Genomic DNA, 27,986 nt, shown 5'->3' with positions numbered 1-27,986 from the left:
AAGTGAACACAAAATTACTTATTTGATCAACACAACCAAACATAATAATGATAATATCCGCTGTCATTGAGAATCCTGCAGAGTTTCACATCCCTTGACTTCTCAAATAGCTGAAGGAAGCCTGAAATATGTTACTAACAGAGAATCCTAAAGGTTAGTTATAGGCAGGACTTTAAAAATCCACTTATCTAGGGTAAGTAGCAATCTTTCCTGGGCCACTGTCATTATCTTATCCGGAATCCAAGCTTTCACTTAAAACAGATTTAAGTCTTCAACTCTTATAATTGCAATCAAGTTCACTGATAAGAAAGATACAGCTATACAGCAAAAGTGTAAAACCACCACCAGAGTATGAAGGAACGTAGGATTTATGTTTCTTAGAAAAATTAAAACAAACCTGAAGAAGAGCTCTGTGTAAGCTCGAAGACTGGTCTCTCTCACCAACACAAGTTGGTCCAATAAAAGATATTACCTCACCCACCTTGTCTCTCTAAATAAACTAAACAGTAATAAGTCTCCAGGACTTGATGGTATTCACCCAAGAGTTCGGAAGGAACTCAAATGTGAAATTGCAGGACTACTAACTGTCATCTGTAACCTATCATTTAAATCAGCTTCTGTACCAAATGACTGGAGGATAGCTAATGTGATGCCAATTTTTAAAAAGGGCTCCAGAAGTGACCCTGGCAACTGCAAGCCAGTAAGCCTCACTTCAATACCGGGCAAATTGGTTGAAACTATTGTAAAGAACAAAATTGTCAGACACATGGATGAACATTATTTGTTGGAAAACAGTCAACATGTTTTTTGTAAAGGAAAATCATGCCTCACCAATCTACTAGAATTATTTGAGGGGGGCCAACAAGCATGCAGAAAAAGGAGATCCAGTGGATATAGTGTATTTAGATTTTCAGAAAACCTTTGACAAGTTCCCTCACCAAAGGCTCTTAAGTAAAATAAGCAGTCATGAGATAAGAGGGAAGGTTCTCTCATGGATTGGTAACTGGTTAAAAGATAGGAAACAAAGGGTAGGAACAAATGGTTCTTTTTCAGAATGGAGAGAGGTAAATCGTGATGTCCCCCAGGGATCTGTACTGGGCCCAGTCCTATTTAACATATTCATAAACGATCTGGAAAAAGGGGTAAATGGTGAGGTGACAAAATTTACCGATGATACAAAACTACTCAAGATAGTTAAGTCTGAGGCAGACTGCAAAGCGCTATAAAAGGATCTCACAAAACTAGGTGACTGGGCAACAAAATGGCAGAGGAAATTTAATGTTGATAAATGCAAAGTAATGCACAATGGAAAACATAATCTAACTATACATATACAATGATGGGGTCTAAATTAGCTGTTACCACTCAAGAAAGAGATCTTGGAGTCATTGTGGATAGTTCTCGGAAATCATCCACTCAATGTGCAGCGGCAGTCAAAAAAGCAAACAATGTTGGGAATCATCAAGAAAGGGATAGATAATAAAACAGAAAATATCATATTGCCTCTATATAAATCCATGGTACGCCCACACCTTGAATACTGCATGCAGATGTGGTCGCCCCATCTCAAAAAAGATATATTGGAATTGGAAAACGGTCAGAAAAGGGCAACAAAAATTATTAGGGGTATAGAACGGCTTCTGTATGAGGCGAGATTTCCAAGCTGAAAAGTCCCAATCTTGTTAAAGAGGTGACTAAGGGGGGATATGATAGAGGTCTATAAAATCATGAGTGGTATAGAGAAAGTAAATAAGAAAGTATTATTTACTCCTTCTCATAATACAAAAACAAGGGGCCACCAAATGAAATTAATAGGTAGCAGGTTTAAAACAAACACAAGAGAATATTTTTTCACGCAATGCACTGTCAAACTCTGGAACTCCTTGCCAGAGGGTAGTGTGAAGTCCAAGACTGTAACAGGGTTCAAAAAGGAGCTAGATAGATTCATGGAAGATAGGTCCATCAATGGCTATTAGCCAGGATGGGCAGGAATGGTGTCGCTAGCCTCTATTTGCCAGAAGCTGGGATTGGGTGACAAGGCATGTATAACGATGATAACCTGTCAGTTCATTCCCTTTGGGGCACCAGTCATTGACCACTGTCAGAGGACGGTATACTGGGTTAGATGGACCTTTGGTCTGACCCAGTATGGCCATCCTTATGTTCAAAAAAATGGCAGATACAGTGTCAAGGTATACATCAAAAGTATTGATATGGTTTCTGTACAAGGCACTGATTAGACATCACGTTGAAGATGAAATCTTACCAGTTTGGTCATCTTTCCCTTCAAGAGTTTTCATCTCCCAAAATGGATGTAATGTAGGATAATTATGGTAAATTTAGGGTTTCAGAGTATTTGTTAGGAGCAATGCCTAAAGAGGTTAAGCATATCCTCATTGGAAATGTGCTTTTCAAGTGACTCGATGGAATTAATAGAATTAAAAAGGAGTTCCGTGAAGTGGAGCAACAACAACAACAAAAAGTTAATCCTGGGGACAGCTAGTTTAAAAGCCTGAAGGTACAGTAAAAATATTAACAAGTTAAGCATTAAACTGAGTAGTCTTGCAAACTATTTCATGAAGCATGTTACACAAAATGAACTGCCAACTGAGGCCACTGAACTGAAACAAAGTAAAATTAAATTTAAAAGGCAGCTGAAACAATGAGATACACAGAGTTACATCTATTATATATATAATTCAATTTCAGTGCACCTATGTTCTCTAGGCACATTATGCCTACTTAAGAACCACTTTAAATGAAAGATATCAAAATGATATTTTAGAAAACTAGTCTTGAAACAAAAAGGCAAAAAACCCTTCCCAGATCTGTTAAGAACCTCCTTTCTTCCCCATGCCCCAACCAATTGCTTCACCCTCATACTCAAGTCTCACAGCATGTGCTGATGGTCACCAAATCCAGAATCTGGCATATGGTAGCATGGGAAGTACATTCCAGTCAAACATTTCCAATAATCAAGAACACCCTGTTAATAAACCCTTCATGTTTTAAGCAAGAGGTTGTACACCTAAACATCTCAGATGATTGCAACAATCACAGCACCATTTGGAGAGAAGTGATTTCTTAAAAGCCAGGATCCAAAACATTCAGCACTTCATTGATTAAAATAATTTCAAGAGCCATCCCATTGAAGGGTGCTATACAACCACCACCCTGATATCAACTAGTATAACAACCAGTAGTCAATCTCTATGTCTCAATTTCCCGTCTGTTGATTGCAATCCTATTTCTCTCTCACATGTTCTTGTCTTCCTAGTCTGTAAATTCTTCAGGGCATAGATTGCCTTTTACAAGTGTTTGTATAGTGCCTAGCACAATACATCTTCTGGTAATGATTGGTAACTCAAGGCACTACTATAACAACAATAGCAGATCACCGAGAACAGGTTTTTGTGTGAAACATTACCTTAAAAAAAGGGCTGTCTCATTCTGCACAAGCTGCAATTTCAACAGTTGGCACCCCCATCAGTGGAAGAAACTGATACAATTTCCACCCATTTTTTTTTCCAATTGTTGAGTCCATCCCAGAAGCATTATCTCATTATATTTGAGACTCAGCCAGCTAGCCTTCACGCATGCAAAAATTCATATTTATCAACAGACCGGTCATTCAACTGCAACAGCAGGATTAGAAGAGAGAGAAATATAGTGCTGGCATCTGTATACACTAAGGACACACTACACCATTCTTTCTCTCACTAGCCGCCCCAATCCATCCGCTGGCCCCATATATATGTTGATCAATAGGGGTATCCATATATAACTCCAAGGAATGGCATATATAACTCCAAGGAACTACTGTATAAAATCTCTCCGGAAGAAATAAATGGAGCCACTCTAAAGCACACTTCTTATCCTGGATAAGATCTGGCATCATTCCTAAAGTAGTATTAAAGACAGCTCCTACATTATTTTTAAAACTCAGCACAGACCTTTGATCCATCACTAGGGAAGAGCTCACTTAACGAGCCTAACAATGAAGTTTCTGTAATAAACCCACACCGCAAACCTAAGGTTTCTAGATATCACTGGAATTGCTTCTTAAAGATTTAAAATATATAAGCTCCCATGAACATGGGAAGATGAGGTAATGATTGGAGATGTTGTCTGGCTAGTTACCATGAGTCCAAATTTTTTCTCCCTCTGAGCCTTGAATGAAATATAAACTGATAAATATAGAAGATTCAAAATAACTCCATATCTTCATATGTAAGAATGTCACAACTGTACAGTTCAATGTCTTGATCCCTTCAAGTGTTGCAAATCTCCCTATTCAATGGCACAGTGTTCCCATTCCTTTCCTTGAATAGACCTGATAACACACTTTAAAGTCCTGACATTATTTATTACATACAGAAAAGCTTTTACTGGTTCAAGACCAAATCTTGTCCCACATGAGCCTTGGGAAGGGTAATTTGGGAGGGAATCTTACATTTGGTTAAGTGTCTGTTTGAAGCTACTCAGAGGTTTGGCATATTGGAATAAGATCCAGGGAAAGAAATTAGTGGGCAGATGATGTGGACATGGACATCTGATAAATGTATATACCTATACAGTGTATCATATATCTGTGTTATTAAACATGTACAAGGTGTATGTACACATACACAAACACTGAAACAAGGACCTAGTTATAAACAGAGGTAGAAAGTTTATTCAGCTAAATCACCTCTTTTTGTACCGTTCTTATTTTAATATGTTTGGTCCAATTATAGTAATCTAAGTATATGTTGTATCCAATAATTCAAAATATATATGGTTTATACTCACTTTAATCTACAGCAAAAGTAATAATAGAACAAATTATAGCCAAGACATTTTTTGTATTTGTCTTTTCTATTTCAGTTTTAAATTAAGTGCAAATATTGATGCTCATTCTGAAAGTTAATGACTTTTATTTGATTGGTTAATGACAACTCAAGAGATTGCTTACTTTTCATTCCACAATTTATAAAAACTGCAAGGTTTTAATAAAGCACTCCAGTTTTACTGCTATCTTTTGTTTAAATTTTTTTTGTACAAGTTCCATTATGAGAAAGCATTTTTCACAAAATGAGTCTCGTGTATTGACTAAAAAGAGAATTTACAGTAAATCTGCCCACTTGCAGATTAAGCTGAATACTACTTGTTCTACCCTGGGTGAACATAGAAAGCAACTGATCACAGCCCTCTTTATATCAACCATTTACATATTTGAAGACTCTTATGTCCCCCACTTCAACTTTTTTTTTTCCTCGAGACGAAACACGCCCAGTTCTTTCAACCTTTCTTTATAGATAAAAAAAAGAAACGTAGAAAACGATTTCCTCTGGACTCTCCCCCGTTTGCCCATATCTTTCTTAAAGCGCGGTGCCTAAAACTGGACACAGTGCTGCAGCTGAGGCCTCACCAATGCTGAGTAGAGAGAAACCATTACCTCTGATGTCGTACATATGACACTCCTGTTAATACAGCCCAGCTTGACATTTGGCTTTTTCACAACAGGATCACACTGTTGACTCTCATTCAATTTGTGATCCACTATAACCCTCAGATCCTTTTCAGCAGTACCGCTGGCTGCCTGTTAATTCTCCATTTAGTATCTGTGTATTTGAGTTTTCCTTTCTAAGTGCCATATTTTGCACTTGTCTTTACTGAATTTCATCTTGTTGATCAGACCAGTTCTTCAATATATCAAGGTCATTTTGAATTCTAATCCTGTCCTCCAAAGCTCTTGCAATCCCTCTCCTCTTGGTGTCACCTGCAAATTTTATTAGAGTACTCTCCACTCCATTATCCAAGTCATTAATGAAAATATTGCATAGTACTCAACCCAGGACAAACTTCTGTGCAACCCCACTTGACGTGTCCTTCCAGTTTTACACCGAACCATTGATAACTACTCTCAGTATGGGTTTTCAACCAGTTGTGCACCCACCCCCTTGGGAATTTCATCTAGGCCATATACCCCTAGTTTGCTTATGAGAATGTCAAATGGGATTGCATGAAAAACCTTATTAAAATTACCATCTCTTGTCTATTGCTTCCCCCCCATCCACTAGGCTGGTTACCTTGTCAAAGAAGGAAATTAGATTGTTTGGCATGATTTTTTTTTGACAGATCCATACTACAGTTGTTACAGCAACTAAAAGCAACAGTGCAACTGCAGGGGTGCTAATTGACCAATACACACACAGGCTGCAAGTATTTTCACCAACAAATCCTGGAATTTTGTTTAGAGGAAATTATTAGAGATTGCTAAAAATGCCTAGGATTTGTCCACACTAACACTGAGACCAATGCAAACAGTTGTAACAGGGACATTTGTATTTCTAGTGGAGACAAAGGCCAAGTGATCCAATTCTTCACTAACAGATCCGATATGATATATTTGAACGTGGATTTGAAAATAACCCTAGCTAGATAAAACATTGCATCACTCCCCCAGGAAGAAAATAATGAAAACATATTTATTTCTAAATGGATAGGAAGTAGGTGCTCTTGAGATTTTTCTCACCTATTTAAAGTAGAATTTTACTACATGTTAACAAGCAAACAGCAAAAAAATATTGTTTGCAAAAGCAGTCTGATTTGCATTTAAAGATTAAGGGAGGAGCTTTTAGGTACCTAACTCCAATTGGCTTTCAAAATCTCCCTTTACATGTGTGCTAGAATATTTAATTACCAGGTTGCCATATGTCCACTATTAGCAACAGCATGAAGAAACACTCCAAAGACTTCAAGGGGCCAAATGAAGACTGCTTAAATTGAGCAAATAAGCATTAGATTTGATAATACAACACCATCATCTTTCATGGTAAACCAATAGAAAGGAATACATACATACAAAACCACAGAGTTATACCATCACTCACTTGTTAACACAACAGCTTTTCTCTAAGTTCTGTCTCCGAAGTATGATTTGTAGAGCTTGTCTGAAGAGAGAAAAGTTCTAGACCTCCTGGTAAGGTCAGAATAAGAAACTGCATTATGGTTTTACACTCTATTGTGAATGGTTATGAAATGTCTCTGAGGTTCTCTGTTCTCCCATTGCAGATTAAGAAGAATATTAGCTGTCATAGGATATGGGGATGAAATACATAGGAAACATGAGATTTTAAAATTAAGTACTGGTGGGTTTAAACTTTGTGGACTTCTACTCAAATCAGTTAACAACTGAAGAAGGGTGTGTTCCAGGTTGTGGTATAACACCTTGGAAGTGGAATTACCTGAAGGCATTGAGCCTGTAAAATCGGAGGCCAGCTGGGCACACCGTTTTTCTGTAAAAAGAAAAGTATCCCTTGTTGCCAGCTGTCTAATTGGGGATTTCTTTGCACTGCATTAACAATGCCGCCAAATTTTGCTGTGGAATTCAACAGGGACATTGGAATCTATATTAAATTGCCTCTTTACCTAACCTCTGCATTAGTGACTGAGAATATCTAAGTTAACATAAGTTTCATAACATAAAAATGGCATTAGTGTAGTGAAGATATTATCTGATAACAGAACAGACAGCAGATGATTGTCTTCTAGATTACTATGCAAAAGGCTCAAGATATTCTAAACCACCTGTTCACAATGTTCTGAATTTCATGTGATGGTGGATTCAATGCAGGGATATTTTGGCTTAAGCATAGACATAAGAACATAAGAATGGCCGAACTGGGTCAGCCCAATATCCTGTCTACCAACAGTGGCCAATGCCAGGTGCCCCAGAGGGAGTGAACCGAACAGGTAATGAGCAAATGATCTCTCTCCTGCCATCCATCACCACCCTCTGACAAACAGAGGCTAGCGGTACCATTCCTTACCCATCCTGGCTAATAGACATTAATGGACCTAACCTCCATGAATTTATCCAGTTCTCTTTTAAACCCTGTTATAGGTCTAGCCTTCACAACCTCCTCAGGCAAGGAGTTCCACAAATCGACTGTGCGCTCTGTGAAGAGGAAACTCATTTTATTTGTTTTAAACCTGCTGCCCATTAATTTCATTTGGTGGCCCCTAGTTCTTATATTATGGGAACAAGTAAATAACTTTTCCTTATTCACTTTCTCTACACCACTCATGATTTTATATACCTCTATCATATCCCCCCTTAGTCTCTTTTCCAAGCTCTTTAATCTCTCCTCATATGGGACCCATTCCAAACCCCTAATCATTTTAGTTGCCCTTCTCTGAACCTTTTCTAATGCCAGTATATCTTTTTTGAGACGAGGAGACCACATCTGTATGCAGTATTCAAGATGTGGGCGTAACATGGATTTATATAAGGGCAATAAGATATTCTCCGTCTTATTCTCTATTCCCTTTCTAATGATTCCTAACATCCTATTTGCTTTTTTGACTGCCGCTGCACACTGCATTGACGTCTTCAGAGAGCTATCCATGATGACTCCAAGATCTTTTTCCTGATTAGTTGTAGCTAAATTAGCCCCCATCATATTGTATGTATAGTTGGGGTTATTTTTTTCCAATGTGCATTACTTTACATTTATCCACATTAAATTTAATTTGCCATTTTGTTGCCCAATCACTTAGGTTTGTGAGATCTTTTTGAAGTTCTTCACAGTCTGCTTTGGTCTTAACTACCTTGAGCAGTTTAGTATCGTCTGCAAACTTTGCCACCTCACTTTTTACCCCTTTCTCCAGATCATTTATGAATAAGTTGAATAGGATTAATCCTAGGACTGACCATTGGGGAACACCACTAGTTACCCCTCTCCATTCTGAAAATTTCCCATTTATTTCTACTCTTTGTTCCCTGTCTTTTAACCAGTTCTCAATCCATGAAAGGATCTTCCCTCTTATCCCATGACAACTTAATTTACCTAAGAGCCTTTGGTGAGGGACCTTGTCAAGGCTTTTTGGAAATCTAAGTACACTATGTTCATTGGATTCCCCCTTGTCCACATTTGTTGAACCCTTCAAAGAACTCTAGTAGATTAGTAAGACATGATTTCCCTTTACAGAAACCATGTTGACTTTTGCCCAACAATTTATGTTCTTCTATGTGTCTGACAATTTTATTCTTTATGATTGTTTCAACTAATTTGCTTGGTACAGACGTTAGACTTACCGGTCTGAAATTGCTGGGATCACCTCTAGAGCCCTTTTTAAATATTGGCATTACATTAGCTATCTTCCAGTCACTGAGTACAGAAGCTGATTTAAAGGATAGGTTACAAACCATAGTAGTTAGTTCCGCAATTTCACATTTGAGTTCTTTCAGTACTTTTGGGTGAATGCCATCTGGTCCCGGTGACTTGTTACTGTTAAGTTTATCAATTAATTCCAAAACCTCCTCTGGTGACACCTCAATCTGTGACAATTTCTCAGATTTGTCACCTACAAAAGCTGGCTCAGGTTTGGGAATCTCCTCAGCCGTGAAGACTGAAGCAAAGAATTCGTTTAGTTTCTCCGCAATGACTTTATCGTCTTTAAGTGCTCCTTTTGTATCTTGATCATCCAGGGGCCTCACTGGTTGTTTAGCAGGCTTCCTGCTTCTGATGTATTTAAAAAACATTTTATTACCTTTGGAGTTTTTGGCTAGCTATTATTCAAACTCCTTTTTGGTTTTTCTGATTACATTTTTACACTTAATTTGGCAGTGTTTATGCTCCTTTCTATTTACTTCACTAGGATTTGACTTCCACTTTTTAAAAGATGCCTTTTTATCTCCCACTGTTTCTTTTACATGGTTAAGCCAAGCCACGGTGGCTCTTTTTTAGTTCTTTTACTGTGTTTTTTTTTAATTTGGGGTATACATTTAAGTTGGGCCTCTATTATGGTATCTTTGAAAAGTGTCCATGCAGCTTGCAGGGATTTCACTCTAGTCACTGTACCTTTTAATTTCTGTTTAACTAACCCCCTCATTTTTGCATAGTTCCCCTTTCTGAAGTTAAATGCCACAGTGTTGGGCTGTTGAGGTGTTCTTCCCACCACAGGAATGTTAAAAGTTATTATGGTCACTATTTCCAAGCGGTCCTGTTATAGTTACCTCTTGGACCAGATCCTGCGCTCCACTCAGGACTAAATCGAGAATTGCCTCTCCTCTTGTGGGTTCCTGTACCAGCTGCTCCAAGAAGCAGTCATTTAAAGTACCGAGAAATTTTGTCTCTGCATTTCGTCCTGAGATGACATGTTCCCAGTCAATATGGGGATAACTGAAATCCCCCACTATTATAGAGTTCTTTATTTTGATAGTCTCTCTAATCTCCTTCAGCATTTCATCGTCACTATCACTGTCCTGATCAGGTGATCAATAACAGATCCCTAATGTTATATTCTTATTAGCATGAAATTACTACCCATAGAGATTCTATGGAACATGTGGATTCACTTAAGAGTTTTACTTCATTTGATTCTACATTTTCTTTCACATATAGTGCCACTCCCCCACTCCCCCCACGACCTGTTCTGTCCTTCCGATATATTTTGTACCCCGGAATGATTGTGTCCCATTGATTGTCCTCATTCCACCAGGTTTCTGTGGTGCCAATTATATCAATATCCTCCTTTAACACGAGGCACTCTAGTTCACCCATCTTATTATTTAGACTTCTAGCTTTTGTGTACAAGCACTTTAAAAACTTGTCACTGTTTATTTGTCTGCCCTTTTCTGATATGTCGGATTCTTTTTTATGTGAATGTTTCTTGTCTGATCTGGCCCCTACTTTATCCTCTTCCATCCTCTCCTCCTGATTAAAACCTAGAGAATTTCTATCAACAGACTCTCCTCTTAGAGAAGTCTCTGTCCGATCCATGTGCTCCTCTGGAGCAGTCAGCTTTCCCCCATCTCTTAGTTTAAAAACTGCTCTGTAACCTTTTTAATGTTAAGTGCCAGCAGTCTGGTTCCACTTTGGTTTAGGTGGAGCCCATCCCTCCTGTATAGGCTCCCCCTAACCCAAGAGTTTCCCCAGTTTCTAATAAATCTAAACCCCTCCTCTATACACCATCGTCTCACCTACGCATTGAGATTCTGAAGCTCTGCCTGCCTACCTGGCCCTGCACGTGAAACTGGAAGCATTTCTGAGAATGCCACCATAGATGTCCTGGATTTCAGTCTCTTCCCTAGCAGCCTAAATTTGGCCTCCAGGACGTCTCTCCTACTCTTCCCTATGTCACTTGTACCTACATGTACCACAACCACCGGTTCCTCCCCAGCACTACACATAAGTCTATCTAGATGCCTCGAGAGAGCCACAACCTTCGCACCAGGCAGGCAAGTCACCATATGGTTCTCCCGGTCATCACAAACCCAGCTATCTATGTTTCTAATGATCGAATCTCCCATTACTAATACCTGCCTTTTCCTAGTGACTGGAGTTCCCTCCCCCGGAGAGGTAACCTCAGTGTGAGAGGATACCCTAACACCATCTGGAAGGAGGGTCCCAACTATGGGAAGGTTTCCCTCTACTCCTGTTGACTGCTCTACTTCCCTGGGCTTTTCCATCCTCCTCAACAGCACAGGGGCTGTCTGACCGGAGGTGGGACAAATCTACAGTGTCCCAGAAAGCCTCATCAACATACCTCTCTGCCTCCCTTAGCTCCTCCAGTTCCGCCACCCTGGCCTCCAAAGCCCGAACGCAATCTCTGAAGGCCAAGAGCTCCTTGCACCGAATGCACACATACGCCACCCGCCCACAAGGAAAAAGGAAGTATGAGATATTTTGGAGTACCCCTGCAGGAGGAAATGGCCATTTCAGTAGCTAAACTAGCAAGAAAGTTGACTTTTGAAGTTTATTAGATTGGACTTGAAAAATGCACTTACCCATTGAACAGAGAAAACTTTCCATAGCAAAATGGGATGTTAAAGAGGAACAGGATTAAGGCAGTGGCTTCTGAAGCAGCTACCTTTTAAAAAAATTACATTTCTAAATCTTTCAGTTGCTCAATGTTCACTATTGTAGTGCTGCCTTTCTGAGTCTGGAGACAGCTCCAATGCATCAGCCCTTGGTCCAAACTTCAGAGGTTGAAACTCAGATCACACTCATCAGTTCTGCAACCAGAATTCAGAACTTTGCAGGCAGATGTGAAACTAACAAAATTCTCAAATTCAATCTGCTGCATGTGCCAATACAGTAACTCCTCACTTAACGTTGTAGTTATGTTCCTGAAAAATGCGACTTTAAGTGAAACGATGTTAAGCGAATCCAATTTCCCCATAAGAATTAATGCAAATAGGGGGGTTAGGTTCCAGGGAAAACTTTTTTTTGCCAGACAAAAGGCATTATATACATTTTAAACAAGCAATTTAATACTACGCTGGGGGGGGGGGGGGTAGTGTGCACGTGCTGTGTTTACAAACATACTGTACATACAGTACTATAGTTGGGAGGTGCCCCTGCCTTACCCTACACAGGCACAGCCCACTGGCACTGGAGATGAGGCAGGCAAGGAGGCTGAAAGTGCTGTAGGCTAGGAGAAGCACGTTGGGCAGCAGTGGCAGCTTCCCCTACTCTGCAAGCACCAGGGGCGGGGGCTCAACCCTCAGCCCGCCCACTCCCTCCCTTCCCCCACGCCCGCACCCTTAACCCGCCTCTTCTTCCCCCCCGACCTCCTCCCCCTTTACTTCCCAAGCTGCATCCTCGCTCCTCCCCCCTCCCTTCTAAACGCTGCAAGCCAGCTGATTGCCTCCCTCAGGTGGCAGGGGGAGCCTGCACGCCAAGTCCTCGCTCCTCCCCTCTCTCTCCTGCCCAGGGCAATCAGCTGGCTTGTGGCATTTAGGGGGCAGGAGGGAGGGAGGAGGAGTGAGGACTTGGCGCACAGGCTCCCCCCCCCCCCGCCTCCTGCCCAGCGCAATCAGCTGGCTTGCAGCATTTGGGAGGCAGGGGAGGGAGGGGGGAGCCTGCACACCGAGTCCTCATTCCTCCCCCTCCCTCCTGCCCTGGAAATGCTGCAAGCCAGCTGACTGCCACGGGCAGGAGAGGGGAGTAGTGGGGGGTAGGGAGGTTGCCAGCTGTGAAGAAAGCAGGCAGCCAAACAACGTAAGAGTGGAGCATTGCACAACTTTAAATGAGCATGTTCCCTAATTGATCAGCAACGTAACAACGTTAACCAGGACGACTTAAAGTGAGGAGTTACTGTACAAGCTGCACAGAAAAGGAGATATTGGGGGGGGGGGGCGGGAGGAGAGGGAGAGAGAGAGACACAGACCGACCTGAAAAAGGAAGCTGTGGAGGGGAGTATGGTAGGAGACACACTACATAGAGATCTGTATTATTCAGATCTACCAGTATAAAACAAACATAATACACAAGGTTTCTTACGAAGATTTAGATTTTACGCAGATCTAGGTCAAGTTTTGGCTGCTGAGTGGAAGGAGACATTAAACTTGTAACCCTTTTAAACACCTCTTACATCACTGAAAAAAACAGACTATGTAGCTAAACAAGGAGAGGCCAAGGGAATCTTCCTGTACAAACTCATAGGTCAGAAAGAGCGTGGTCTGTAAATTTCAGAAAAATAGAAAGGCTGACAGCAGGGACTACATAAAAGACTCCAGAATCTGCAAAACGTTTGATACATTACTGATGATGTGGGTGAAAATACCCCTGCTACAGGAGGAGGACTAGCCAGAAAAAAAGGAGAGTTCACATATGATGATGAATAGTGCCAAAAAACTTGACCAGTTCAAGAAAAAAGTGGGAGAGTTTTCTATCAAAAAAATGGGTAATGGCAACACAGAACTGAGGGGAAGTTAAGTCAAATAGCTCTAAAAATTAAGGCCCTAAATCCTAGTGTTATCTCTGCTCAAGATATAAATCAGAGCGGCAAGATAGCACTGAGATGAAAAAGAGCCTGTAATAAAAACAAGAACCATTTGTAGTCTACTAGAGTAGTAGCTCAAGCAACAAGATCGATCCAGTCTGAAATTACTGTATTGGGAGGAATGTGCATGCCTCCTTAAAAATAGTGCAGTGGATCCATCTTCAGGGAATTCAACAGAGGCTTCCAAGAAATAAAAATAAAAAGACAAGACTTATTTTTCTAGATTTCTTTGAAAGTGAAGGTCAAAGAAGAATGAAGAGCACAGAATACATACACAGAAGCCTGCATCCATGACCTTAGCAGTAAGAGTGGGGGGAGGGTGGTGCAATTTTTTAAACATGTCACATCAGCAATCTTTTGTCTGTGGCTATTGGTGAACAAAACCAAATTGGCAAGTCCTACTTGATCCAGTGCTGGTGAAAAAGAGATACCTAAGAACACTGAAATTTTTTCATTTAAATAATTTGACACAAAGAGAAAGATTTATTTTCACATCTGCTCTATACATTTAGGCATCTGCACCTAAGTTTTAGAACTAAACACAAGTCAATCAATCGACTTGTAGATCTAATATACTTAATTATTATACATTTCTACACTTCCAGCGGGGGTGGAAAGTAAAGAAAGTAATTGGCAAGAATCCAAGAGATACATTTACACTACTACTTTTTTTATATATATATAAACATGGCCTCCTGAATCTTCAAAACCAAATCCTTTCATTTACAGTCTACATACACTGAAAGTGAGGAGAAAAAGGGTCACAGCTGTCCTTCAACAAACCAATTCTGAACCTGTTCACTACTAAACTGCAGCAATTTTAAAATAACAGTAAATAAAGGAGGAAAGTAAATGTGTTCGCAGTGTGGCTAGAAAGATTTTGCGTGTGGATTTAAATGGTATAGCAGCATTACCCAAAGGATTCAATTAACTAATTTTTAAAAATATTTTTTTCATGCAGCCTTCCCTACTCTGACTTCCCCGTTCATTTCAACACTTGTAAAGAAGGAACTAGTAATCCATTGTCCACGGATAACAAATTTTTCCACATTTACTGGCAACTGACCATCAAAACTGTTTAGAGAAAATACAAAGTGGAGTGCTTTTAGAGGCACTCCTACCTTTGCACATTAACTCTCTTTATATAATTTTTTTATCATCGAAAATATGCATTGAAAATGTAAACAAAAGGGGATGGTTCTTCTGAAACCCTTAACCACAATTCACTATCTCTGGATTTAAAGCCCACCAAAAGCAAAAAATACAGTACAATGTCATAACTGTGCTTTACTAATCCATGCATTTTATAATCCATCTAAAATAATGGCTGTCTCCGCTTTGCACAAGATAAACAGACTGTTATTGTGAGGTCTCCTATTACTAACAATTCATTATTTTTATACATTATAGTACGGTGTATATATATAGATATACACACACACACACTTTCACTACTACTTGTGATGCATTTTGTGTTTGTTCACTTAGTGCAAAATTTAGTTATTAGCATAGTTCAGTGTTAGTTTGCTGATGCACCATAATATTCTGTATTGCCTATGAAAAGTCAACATTAAATATTGGATACAAGATCTACAAACCAAGTAGCATGCAAATAAGCCAAGTTCCATTTATACAGACAATTGTTCAGAACTTTTATAAACAGATAAAGCAATTTCAATTAACTAAAAGCAAGATTAGTACAGAGTTTTACCCAAAACACACCCTCCCCCTTTTAAGGCACTAAATTTGTCTTAAAATCATTTCTTCTCATACCTCAAAGCATCTAGATTTTTACGTAACATATGAAATATACACAGCTAACAGCTTTTATTTATCTACAAGCATGTTTACAAACCAAATTCTCTCAAGATAAACATGCATAACGTCCACTGAAGTACCAGACTCATCAAAACTCATAGAATCTTAGAAATTTAGGATTGAAAAGCAGTTCAAGTCCAATCCCTACATGCTGAGGCAAGACCAAGCAAACCTTGAACATCCGTGGCAGGTGTTTGCCAAACGTGTTCTTAAAAACCTACAATGACAGGGATTCCTCAACATCCCTTGGTAATCTATTCCAGTACTTAACTACCCTTACAATTATTAGGAAAATCTTTCTAGGTAACCTAAATATCCCTTGCTGCATATTAACTCTTGTCATACCTTCAGTGGACATAGAGAATAACAGATCACCATTCTTTTTATAACAGCCCTTAACCTATTTGAAGGCTGTTATCAGGTCCCCACTCAGTCTTCTTTTCTCAAGATTAAACATGCCCAGTTTTTTTGTTTTGTTTTGTTTTTTTAGAAACACTTTACCTCATAGGTCAGGTTTTCTAAACATTTTATTATTTTCGTTGCTCTCCTCTGGACCCTCTCGAATTCCACAATTTTCTTAATACACAACCTTGGAATCCTGTTGGACTTAGCCATTTGGAGTGGATTACTGTAACTCAGTCTACCTGAGAAACAGAAGGAAACTGCAGCTGGTCCAACACGCATCACCCCACTTCATACATGGCACATACCATAAGAGCATTTTACATCAGCACTCTGCCATCTGCACTCTCTCTTTATTCACCACCAGATCCAAACTGAGACACTGGTCCTCATCCTTAAAACACTGAATGGACAAGATCTTTACTCTCTGTGCTGCTGCCTCTCCCTCAATACCACCAGAGATACAAAGGAGCCTTAGCAGACAACACACAGTCACACTATCAGAAGACTGAAGCAGTCTCTTCTCAGCTGTGAGTCGCCTGCTAGGCAACTCTCGAGGAAAGCAAGGGGAGGATAGCTCACTGGTTTGAGCATTGGCCTGCTAAACCCAGGGTTGCAAGTTCAATCTTGAGGGGGCCATTTAGGGATCTGGGTCAAAAAAAGAAAAGAAAAAAAAGCTGGGAATTAGTCCTGCTTTGACCAAGGGGTTGGACACTAGATGACCTCCTGAGGTCCCTTCTAACCCTGATATTCTATGAAACCCCCATAAAAGCTCAAGACTTGCCATATTCAGGGTACAGTATAAGATTCACTTCCATGCAAAGACATTTAGCAAACAGAGCGGAAGAGAAGGATGGCAACATTATTGTAGGTCTGAGGATTTTTGTCTTACTTTGAACAAACTTGCTATTATCTTGTGATAATAATTAGCTACAGTGCTTTAGAAATGCTTTTAGAGATTACACATATCTGCGTGTAAAAAAGTATAAAACACATGCTGTACCCTCCCAAGACTAATTTTATAAGCATCCATACAGCTCTCACAGAAGAGAACTCATTGGCACATTATTGACTTCTCTGGAATGCATAACACACACCTCACAAGACCTAGTCTATCACCCCATGCACTACCTGTGGACTTATTTGATGCTCTCCGTCGAATTTCGGTCACCATCAATCGTGACACTTGTGTAGTAAACTGCAGGAGGTCCGAGAATTTTTCTGTCATTGTACTTGGAGGAGCATTTCCAAACACCTAAAGACAAGAGAAAACAGATTTTGTAATGTGGTAATATTTGTTGCAGTTTTTCACTTGCAACCAAATCTCTTTTACCATTAGGAATTTAGCACACAATTGAACAGAAGTTTTTGAATTCAACTCATTGTGTTAGATCAGGGTGTGACAAATCCATCTGTCCCAGTGAATAAGCAGACCTACTTTGTCAACTTTCGCAGAATCTAAACTTCCATTTTTTTTTAAAGTTAAGCTTTTCCCCCTTTTGGTTGCAAAGTTAGTTTTCTAAATATGAGTGAAGCCAATGCAGTGTTGTAGTCCTGAGCCTGCTCCACTATCTTTAACCCTGCTCAGAACTTTCACTCTGATACAGTTTTTTAACTTGCCAATGCTCTTTTCTGTTTCTCTTCTGCTATTCAGAACTCTGGGCAGCAATAAAATAGAAGTACTGAAACTCAAGTATCACATTAGCTTCATGATTCAGCACTTTGGGAAGAGACAGGCACTATGGTTAATCACGAGAAAGGAGGACCCAAGAAAAATGGAAGCTAGCAAAGAAGGGGTAGACCTCTTCTCTTTGCAGCAGCAGGGAGGTTTGAGGGAGGACAAAAGTAATACACATCCTCCTCACTTGCAGCAGTTTGTAAGCTCTGCAAAAGGAAAACTAGAAATGCCAAAGTTTTCCAGTTTTGATGCCTAGAGTTAGACACTTATGGCCTCATTACTCAAAGTTGCTAAGCACCTACACCTCCCACTGACACTAATGAGAACTACAGATACACTACACATCCGAAAATCAAGCCATTAAATCTATATTTAGGCATCTAAATAACCATGCTCTGATTTTCCCCTTGAATATAAGGGGTGCACTTGGTGTTCAGTACTTTTGAAAATGAAATTTTATTCAGATGGCCAAAACAAGGGTTATTTATCTGGCACTGGAGTTCTTTGACTTGACTCTTCATATTTACACTCTTGGGACAGGCACTGACCGCTGTAGCAGAACAGTGGAATCTTCTGTAAGCAGTGTCTGCTAGAGCACTCACGCACCCCTCTTATGCCTCCCCTCAATGTTCAAGTATGTTCTGAAAGTGAGGCTATAGAAAGGAGAAGCAGCAGCAACTGCCACCTCAGTTCCTTACACCCCTAATGCAGAGCATAGATTAACTAGGAGTCCACAGGCGAGGGAAAGAAAAGAGGGGAGTGTGAACACACAGAGTTTGCTTCAAAGAACTCCAGCTACAGGTAAGTAACCTTCATTTCTTCTTCTTCATAGGCCCTCTGCATATACCCACTCTTGCAATAGTTAAGTCAGCAGTATAAGAAAAACAGATGGTGGGACACAGTGTCCTAATTAAATGATGACTGGAGAACTGCCCTGCCAAACTGGGCATCAGACCTAACAGCTGTCTCTTCCACATGGCCACTTTACAAATCCCAATTTGAGGAACATGTCTAAAACATGCTGTAGAAGTAGTAACTGCTCTAGTAGCATGTGTTCCATGAAACATTTCTATAACTCTCTTCTATACACTGTCTGATCCACCTAGATAAAATCTGAGCAGAAACAACACTAACTTTACAGTTACTCACATAAAAAGAAAAAACAGCTTATATGAAGTCTTATAAAGAATGACTCTGTTCAGCTCTTCTTGAGCTTTCACAAGCTGGTCATCTACCTATGGGAAAACAAAAAACCCTCATCTTCTCAAAAAAGCTGCTATGACAGAAAGACATTTTGTAAAAACTCTGAGTGCAGTAGAAAGACCAAAGAGCAGGGGTCTGTACTGGAAATGTTCTTGACCCAAGGAAAATCTAAAAGTATTTTCTGTGAGTTAGGTTGTATACAAATAAGCATCCTGGAGATCGAGGTTGGCCAATGAATCTAGATAGGTGAGTGAGGGTCTAGATAGGCGATAATCATCACAAGGGTCAACATCCTGAACTGGAACTTTCAAATGTACTTGTTTAATTTTCACAGATCAAGGATTTGTCAGAAACCTCCATTCTTCTTTGTAACAAGGAAATAATGGTAATAGAAGACGTGATTACTAAGACTTTCTAGAACTTCCTCTATTGCTCTGTAAAATAATGAATGAATGAATGAACGTCTGCTCTTAAAACCCTCTCATGAGAAGACTCTCTGAAAAGGGAAGAGAACAGGATTGTTATGGAAGAAGGGTCTGAAACTGGATGGTGTAACCCTCTTTTATTATATCCACCACCCATCTGTCCATAAATATCTTCTGCCATTTGCTGTGACAGTGGACAGACTGCTTCCAAAGGGTAGAGAAACGTCCTGTGTTAGTTTGCGGCTCTCATTCTCGATGTCAAACAAGAGGTCTAACAGTAAGTAAGGAACAAGTGGCAGAATTGTTCTTGGGTCTCATTTTAGATTTGGCTGATTGTTTTCTATATTGAGGTTGCTGTGAAGGATGCTGCTGCGATCACTGTTATTGATAGTGATATCTTCTTTGAGTGTAGTAAGATAATGATGAAAATGGCAGATAGTATGGCTTTGGTACCTAAAAGAAGAAGGAGTTTTCCTTCTATAAAGCTGTCAAAGTCCCAAAGAACTTGCTGTTGATCTCATCTTTCATTTTCTCTAAAACTTCGTTTCAGAATGGAAAATTCTGAATCTCTCTCTCAAATGAAATCAGTCTCAAATCAGTTTCTGATTTCACTTCAAAGGGAAGAGAAAAAGAATGTAACCATATGCATCTTCAAGGAGTTATAGAAGAGACTACTAATCTTAAAGCAGCATCCGAGACATCGAAGGATGCTTGTCTAAGAGCATGTTTAACCCCATTTTGTCCCTCTTTAATAAGGACATTAGCTAACGTCCAATGCTCTTCAGGAAAATTCTTTATAAAAAGTGAAATTTTATCCCCAAGATGAAATTGGTACCTAGCCATGACCACTTGACAGTTAGCAATCCTGATACTCAAGGAAGTAAAAACAAAACAAAATCCCAGCTTCCTTCAAGGAATCAATTTTTTCCCCTTCTCTCTCATTAGGAGTGGAGTGTAAATACCCAGATCTTGCAGAGGCATCCGCAGTACAAACAACGAAGAAATTAGGAGGTGGGATACACATGAAAACACAGGAAAACCCTTATAAGGAATTGATATAATTTGTCTGCTTTTTTTGAAATGATGGGTTATTGCATACTCATTTCACTGGCTGCCACAGGCCTTCCAACATTGGTAAGGATACTTTGTTGGTAGAAACAGTACCAAGAGTATCAAAAGACTAGATGAGGTGCTTCTTCTAATGCTACAGATGGTAGATTTAATTTTGTTACCATTCTGCTGACAAGCTCATGAAATTGAATAGTGTCTTCTAAAACAGATGCCCACATTTTCCTCTGTAGGGGAGTCACCGTCTAATTCCTGTTCATGCTGCTAATGGTAAATCTCTTCCCTTTTCCTCTTCATAGAGTATATCGTGGACAATGATAGGTGACCAATCCCTTGCTGTCGGATACAAAGGTTTAGGATCCGAGCATCTCAGATGTGCTTCTGCCTTGATACAGAACTGAAGGTGTAGATTTTAATGGGGGCTGGTAGTGAAACCTCAGAGTTGGCCAACACGGCACGGCACCCAGTGTGGCATCTGCCAATCACCCCAGTCCAGCACTGTATCATAGTCATGATGAGTAGGAAATTTTGGGAAGGCCATATGTGAAAAGTGTTTCTCAGAAGGTACAGATAAAGCTTGTGGTTCAGGATATGTTATCTAATCTGGCTCTTCCTTCAGAATACAGATCTGATCCCAGATCTGACAAAGGGATTATTTCAGAAACAACTGAAGTAGCAATGTGCAGCAGAGACAAAGGAGATACTGTCTTCCTCAGCAACCCAGTAGGAGTTTTACACAGTGGGTATAAATTATCTGTAGATCCATGTGCTGAAGTGCCCCTTCTGTCTCTTGTCTGGGGGGGAAAACTGAAAAGATTTTTATGTCCAAATATCATTTCCCCCATTTCGATGAGGAACTGAAAGGATCTGAGGATTGATGCGGATCCAAGTGTACTTGTGCTCTAACAATAATAAAAAGAACTAGGAACAATGAGATATTGTGTTCTGACAGCTTCCTTGGAACCACTGCATGGGAACATTCTAATAACACGTTACCTTGAAGTCTAAGAAGACTTCAGATCTGTACTGAATTCTTGATCCAAAGGATCCAACGAATCCCCTGAACAGGCAATCTTCCTGGCACCAATAAGTAGCCTTTTTTTTCCTCGGAACTGAGAGTCCCAGATCTGAAGAAACATCCGTCACATTTTGCCCTTTCCCCATAACTGCATCAGTCAAGGGCTGTACCTTTCTTGTAGCTAAGTCCAAAGGTTGAGCTACTGTATGCTTGGTCATTTTGGAAATGGAGCACAGTGCAGAGGCTAATGTTTTCAACACACTTGGTTTCCTAGATCTGGCAGTGCCCGATGCTGATTTGGACCTCTGATTTTTCTTCTCAGAAACTTTCAAAAGCTCCAATTCAAAAGATTTTGCAATTAAAGATTCCTGAAGTAAGAGGGCTTCGAGTCCATTCTGCCTCTTTCTTCTGGAAAGTGGGGCAAAAGGTGCCGCAGATGGTACAATATGAAGGAGGCTGTCAGGGGTCCCCCCAACTCTGAACTTTAGCGTACAGATGTGGGGACCCATATGAAAGACCCCTAAGCTTATATTCTACCAGCTTAGGTTAAAACTTCCCTAAAGCACAAATTCCTTTCCTTGTCCTTGGACGGTATTGCTGCCACCACCAAGTGATTTACACAAACATTCAGGGATAGGTCACTTGGAATCCCTATTCCCCACAAAATATACCCCCCAAGCTCCTTCATCCCCTTTCTTGGGGAGACTTGAGAATAATATACCAACCAGTTGCCTTAGCAATGTGAGCAGAGACCAGACCCTTTGTCTTCATAACACTGAAATCAATCAGGTTCTTAAATGAAGAACTTTATTTAAAAGAAAAAAGTAAAAGAATCACACCTGCAAAATCAGGATGGAAGGTAACTTTACAGGGTAATAAAAAGATTTAAAACACAGAGGATTCCCCTCTGGGCTCAGCTTCACAGTTACAAAAACAGGAATGAAACTACCTCTATAGCATAGGAAAATTCACAAGCCGAACAAAAGATAACCTAACTCATTTCCTTCCCCTACTCACAGTTTCTGTGGTTTTAGATGGACTATTCCAGGTATATTTTCAGGAGATGTTGTACCTGTTTGGCTTCTCCCTCCGTCCGGAGAGGGAATAACACAGAGAACAAAAAAACAAATCCTTCCCCCCCAGTTTGAAAGCATCTTCTTCCCTCATTGGTCCTTCTGGTCAGGTGCCAACTAGGTTATCTGAACTGCTTAACCCCTTACAGATAAGGCAATCCAGTACAGCTGTCAAGAAGGGACCTGATGCTACTGCATCCATAAAGGTTACTACCCTTCCCCCTGTTCATGACAAGGGCCCTCTCCTAAACATTTTGAACATCAAGCGTGAACACCTGATAAAAAAAGACCATGGGGGCCTGATGAACATATCTTGAATCTGTGTTTCTTGATCTTTGAATCAGCCACTGATGCGGAGCGGATACTGAACTAAAACTTAACTGTAATACTAACTACTAAAGACTACCTAGCTACAAGAAAAAGGCACTTATCAAGAACTGCTACGATACACACAATCTGAAGAAGGTTCACGTCCGTCGGCATTTGGAAGGAACTGAGGCAGCAACCTCTGCTGTGCCTCCTTTTATGGCCCAGCCATCAGAGCGTGCTTGAATGGTGAGAGGAGGTTTGGAAGGGTGAAGCAAGCACTCTATCAGGCACTGCTTACAGAAGGTTCTACCATTTTGCTGCACTGGTCAGCGTATATCCCAAGAGTGAGAATATTCAGTTACCCAAATTTTTTTTTAAATGGCCAAACTCCTCCTTTCCAGCAACTGAAGTGCAGTATTAAATTCTGGTCACATGGACACAAATATGGAGCCCCCAAAATTGGCTCCAGCTTCAACATCCTGGTGGAAGTCTCAGAACCCTCTCCACTTCAGGCACAGCTGCTGGCCTCTCTCTAAACCAGTATTCTTGACCTCATTAGCACAATGTGCACACCCCCAACTTCCATCTCATTATCAGAAAGTTCTATTTTTAACTGTTTAAAGAGTTTGGGGTGAAGAGAAAAAAAAAGTTTCCACAGAACATGCAGCTAGAAATCAAAACATGAGCATCATGCTTCTGCACCATTAAGAATGGTGTGTGGAAATATGAAATTAAAAACAGAAAATAATAATTGAGATCAAACATTAAAAGACTGAGAAGATTCAGATTTTAGAGAGGTTGTAAACAAAAGGTGACAACATCTGGCAATAGCCTGGATTTCTACTGGAAGAGAGGATTCCAAAGAGGACAGATTAAAAATATCTGAGAGAAAGAATGGATGATGAGGTCAAAAGAAAATGGTGAAATAAGAAAAAAAAGAGAGGCTTAAGAAAAAAATAGGGAGCTCAGTATAGTCCTGCGCAGATACTAAATTTGTATCTGCATCCAATTCACGATCCGCAAAAATGATCCATGGATATCTGTGGATTTGCAGGGCTCTAGAGATCAGTTATGGCTGGATTGAATTTACACAGCAGTACACCCTACAATATGACAAGCTGAAAACTCGGATACATGAGACCAATAAGTTTATGAGACAAAGAAAATGAATGAGTCTTCAGCACAGAAACAGAACAAAACGTGGCTGCAGATGAGGTCATCAAAGGAAAAAGAGAGAGGGGAACACAGACAGAACTCTGAGACTTATACAGAAAAGAAAGTAGAGAAGCATTATCAAAGATGAGGCTGAAAGAGCAGTAAGAACAATTAATGGAGAACCATGAGAGGAGAGGCCCATGAAAACAAAGGAAAAGACATCCAGGAGAAGGAAGTGATCAACATTATCTAAGAAAGGCCATGGAGGATGAGGGTGGAGTAAAAAACCAGACAGTTAGCCAGGGAGAACCATTTGAGCAGGGCTGGCTCTGGCTTTTTGGCCGCCACAAGCAAAAAAAAAAAAAAAACGGGGCGGCCAGAATGGCAAAGCAAAAAAAAAAAAAAAACCTGCAGCGCGGCCGAAGCACGGGGAGGGGGAGGGAGCGGCAGGGGAGGAGGAGGGAGCGGGCGGGAGAGAGAGAAGGGGGTGGGGCCAGGGCTACAGCAGGGGTGCTGCCACGCGGCCCCTCCCGCTGCGCCGCCTCCTGCCACCTACCGCGAGGGCTCCGCTCCGGTTAGCGGGGAGGGAAGGAAGAGGACTGCCCTGCAGAGCGCTCTGGTTCTCCGCGCCGCCGCCCCCTACAGGGTGGCCGGAGCGGAACAACAACAACAAAAAAGCGTCCGTGCCGCCCTAGGATTGGGCAGAATGCCACCTTGAACAATCTGCCACCCCAAGCACCAGCTTGCTCAGCTGGTGCCTGGAGCCGGCCCTGCATCTGAGATATTAGTGAGAGAGGTTCTAGGGACAGGAGAGGGCAGCAACCAAACTGAAATGGATTTTAAGAGCACGTTCCTTTCAAAGAGATTGGAGTCAGTGACTAGTGTAAAGGAGACATGATTACAGGGAGAGATGAGGAAACAGAGACAAGAAGCAGAAGAAGCTAATGATGGATCTTGTTAATTTTCTCCTTCAAGTCTGCAAGGTCCTGGGCAGAGACACTGAAGACAGCTTGCTGTCTGTGTCTACACACAATTATTGCAGTTGGTTTTAAAAAAACTAACAGTTAATTTAATCAGCAATAGAATTTCTAGATAAAACAGGGTACAATTACAATCACAGTAATCAAATCTAGTTATTATAGGGATCAGAAAGGACCTTTCTTCCCCATATGTTTACAATTAAGTGATTCATCAGGTGCATAAGATATTATTTACTTTTTAAAATATCAACTACCGATGGATCACAGATTTGTTAGTATTACAGTAGCACCTACAAACTCCAACCAAGATCAAAGCTCCATTATGTTGAGCATTCTACACACATAGTCCATGCCCCAAAAGGGCTTATAACCTAAATAAACAAGATAAAAGGTGGGCTGGGAAATGGAGGCACAGAGAGAACTCAGCCAAGGTCATGCAGCACGTTCAGTGGCAGAGCTAGGAATAGAACCCAGGGAACTAGACTGGGACTCAGGAGACTTATCTACTTGATCATGCTATTTAATAGGTTAATTCAATATTACAAATTCTTTGTTCCTGAAAGAAGAGTGTGTTGTATGGTGGCAAACTGTGGTGCAAATGTGTGAACTACCTAGAAAACTACATTAACAATGTATTTTGGCATTGGTTGGTCATTCTAAACAGCATGTAACTAGTTTAATATATCGCACTGTAAAAATGAAAAAATAACCTTTAACAAGCAAATTTTAGATTATCTTTTTGAGTTTGATAAATAACTTTTCTTTTTGGGTTTGCTTATTGAAATGTTTGATCTTCAATTTATTGATGCTTCCAATCCTCCCTAATAGTATATACAAGCACATACCTGCAAAAAACCCAAACAATTGCATTCCTAGATCTCTCTCTAGTAGATACATAATACTATACTTCAGAAATACATGGTGCCTTCCAAAGTACCTGAAACAGTCCTCAAAAGAACTACTCATATTAAAGTAGCACAATAACTGAGTGACAAAAGACTTCCCAGTGTTATAAAGAAAATCTCTCGGGGCAGGGGCCCTGGGTTTTTCCAGTGCAATGTAGCATCACAACTGGCACTGGGAACTGAAAGAAGTGTCAGCATCAAGTGAATCATTTCCGAGTCTGAATATAACCGGGGCTTTTGAACATGCAGACAAACTCTCATGTGAAAGCAAGATTTTCAAAATAGTTCTGGGACAATCTAGAAGCTAGTTTAGATCCCTACTTTAGAATGAAGAGTTAATAAAAGGGAACAAAACCTCAGGCTGCTATGTATCCTTAGAGATTTCCTAACATAACATTACTTTTAACATCAAAAAAGGAAAATGTTGGCAACTAAAAAATTTATCATTTCTGTTGTGTTTCCACTGAATATTCCCAATCCCTTCAATTCTAAAGGAAAACAATCTCCACCAAATTTAGATTATAAATACTCTTAGGACTTATCTGCACAAGGAAATTAGTATGGAGTGAGATAGGGTGTGAATGTGTCTATGCAGCGAGTTAGTGCAGAGTAGCTAGTACACATTAGCTACTCCAGGTTTTCTCCCCCTGTAGACAAGACCTCAGCCAGAAGGTACCAGAAAAGTCTCTCATCAGATCACCTGGCTTACCCTGTTAAACACTGGCAGCATCATGTAAAGTTTTTCTTCCTGTTCTTTCTGGGTCATGTGCCGAGGAGGATGACAAAGTTCTGTGAAGAGTCGTCGCAGGTGCATCAACCCTAGAGCATTATCCTGAGGGCTACACTCCTCCTGCCGTGGCCGGCCCATGATTCTCTTGACCATATTCATCTTTGCTGAATTCTGGAAATCTCTTTCTATCCTGTTTAGAAAGGAAAATGAACTACTTGAGTAAAACTCATACAATAATGACATACAAATGCTTTATTTTTTTAATGTGAAAAGTAAGTTCAAAAATGCACCCTCCCAACTTAATCATAAATACTGTAGCTAGATTTTTTTTAAAAGGCCTATATAATTTCATGTACTATAACAATTGGTATGATGTGTTCCAAGATGGGGAAAACTGAATCTTAGCAGTATTGCTGTTTGTAAAATATGAGCTCTTTTGGAATGAAGATGTTTACAACTTTAAAATGCTACTGAACAGTCCAATCCTTTACTCCTACAAGTATACCGTATGCCAAGTGTCCATTTTAATTTGAGATTTTATTCTAGAAAATAAATGTCCACACCACATTACTAATGTGAATTCATTCATTACTATATGAAAATAATTCTAATGGAATGTATTATTACTATTTAACTTCTTAAAAGATAATGATAAAAGATTTCAGAGTCCAGAAAAAGAAAAAGCTGATATATTCTTCTCATAAACTGGACCTTAATATTTTTTACATACTTAATCTACAGTCTAGTCAGACACTTGGAAAAATGGTACAGTTCTATTACATGTCAAGCCAGGCCTACACAACATCCTGCCAAGCTGCAAGAGACCAAAAATCAGGCATGGACTGATGCTAGCAAATAATTTTGTACAATTACAGAATTTTAAAAACGTAGGGCTAGAAGGAACCTGGAGAGGTCATCTAGTCCAACCCCCTGCACTGAGGCCAAGCATACCCAGACCATCCCTGACAGTAGTTTATCTAACCTGTTTGTAAAAATCTCCAGTGATAGGGATTTCATAACCTCTCATGGAAGCCTATTCCAGTGCTTAATTATCCTTATAATTAGAATGTTTTCCCCAATATCTAACCTAACTCTCCCTTGATTAAGCCAATTACTTCTTTTCTTTCCTTCAGTGGATATGGAGAACTATATGAAATAATTCAGTGGACATGGAGAAAATATATATCCATCCATCCATCCATCCATCCACTACTAGACTACAAAACTGCAAAAGTCAAGGAACTCCTTCATTTAAGACATTTAAATTGAGACTAGAATGGAGACGGCACTAAAAAAACATATTTTATAGCATATTCTCCAATGTTTTTATTTGTGGATCACCAGAAAGAATCCATAGACAATAAGAAATAGCTCTGTGAACTGCAGAATGAGAACCATTAACTCTACGGAACAAAACTACACTAGTAAGAGAATGCATTACATGAC

At 40.1% G+C, this 27,986-nt stretch overlaps 1 protein-coding gene across 6 annotated transcripts in view; it reads right to left on the bottom strand.

Moving 5' to 3' along the window:
- Positions 1 to 27,986, bottom strand: part of WDFY3 (WD repeat and FYVE domain containing 3) — a 289,358-nt gene that overhangs the window by 176,225 nt on the left and 85,147 nt on the right. For all 6 annotated transcript variants that reach the window (XM_005292053.5, XM_005292052.5, XM_042856446.2 and 3 more), the window contains 2 exons: positions 26,520 to 26,730; positions 17,128 to 17,251 (listed from right to left, as the gene is read on the bottom strand). In XM_005292053.5, coding sequence (XP_005292110.1) covers positions 17,128 to 17,251; positions 26,520 to 26,699 — 304 coding nt within the window. In that variant the 5' untranslated portion in view covers positions 26,700 to 26,730. The remainder of the gene's footprint in view (positions 1 to 17,127; positions 17,252 to 26,519; positions 26,731 to 27,986) is intronic.

The sequence above is a fragment of the Chrysemys picta genome, chromosome 5 (genome assembly GCF_011386835.1).
Source record: "Chrysemys picta bellii isolate R12L10 chromosome 5, ASM1138683v2, whole genome shotgun sequence".
NCBI classification, from domain to species: Eukaryota; Metazoa; Chordata; order Testudines; family Emydidae; genus Chrysemys; species Chrysemys picta.
This window is presented reverse-complemented; position numbering and strand designations above follow the sequence as displayed.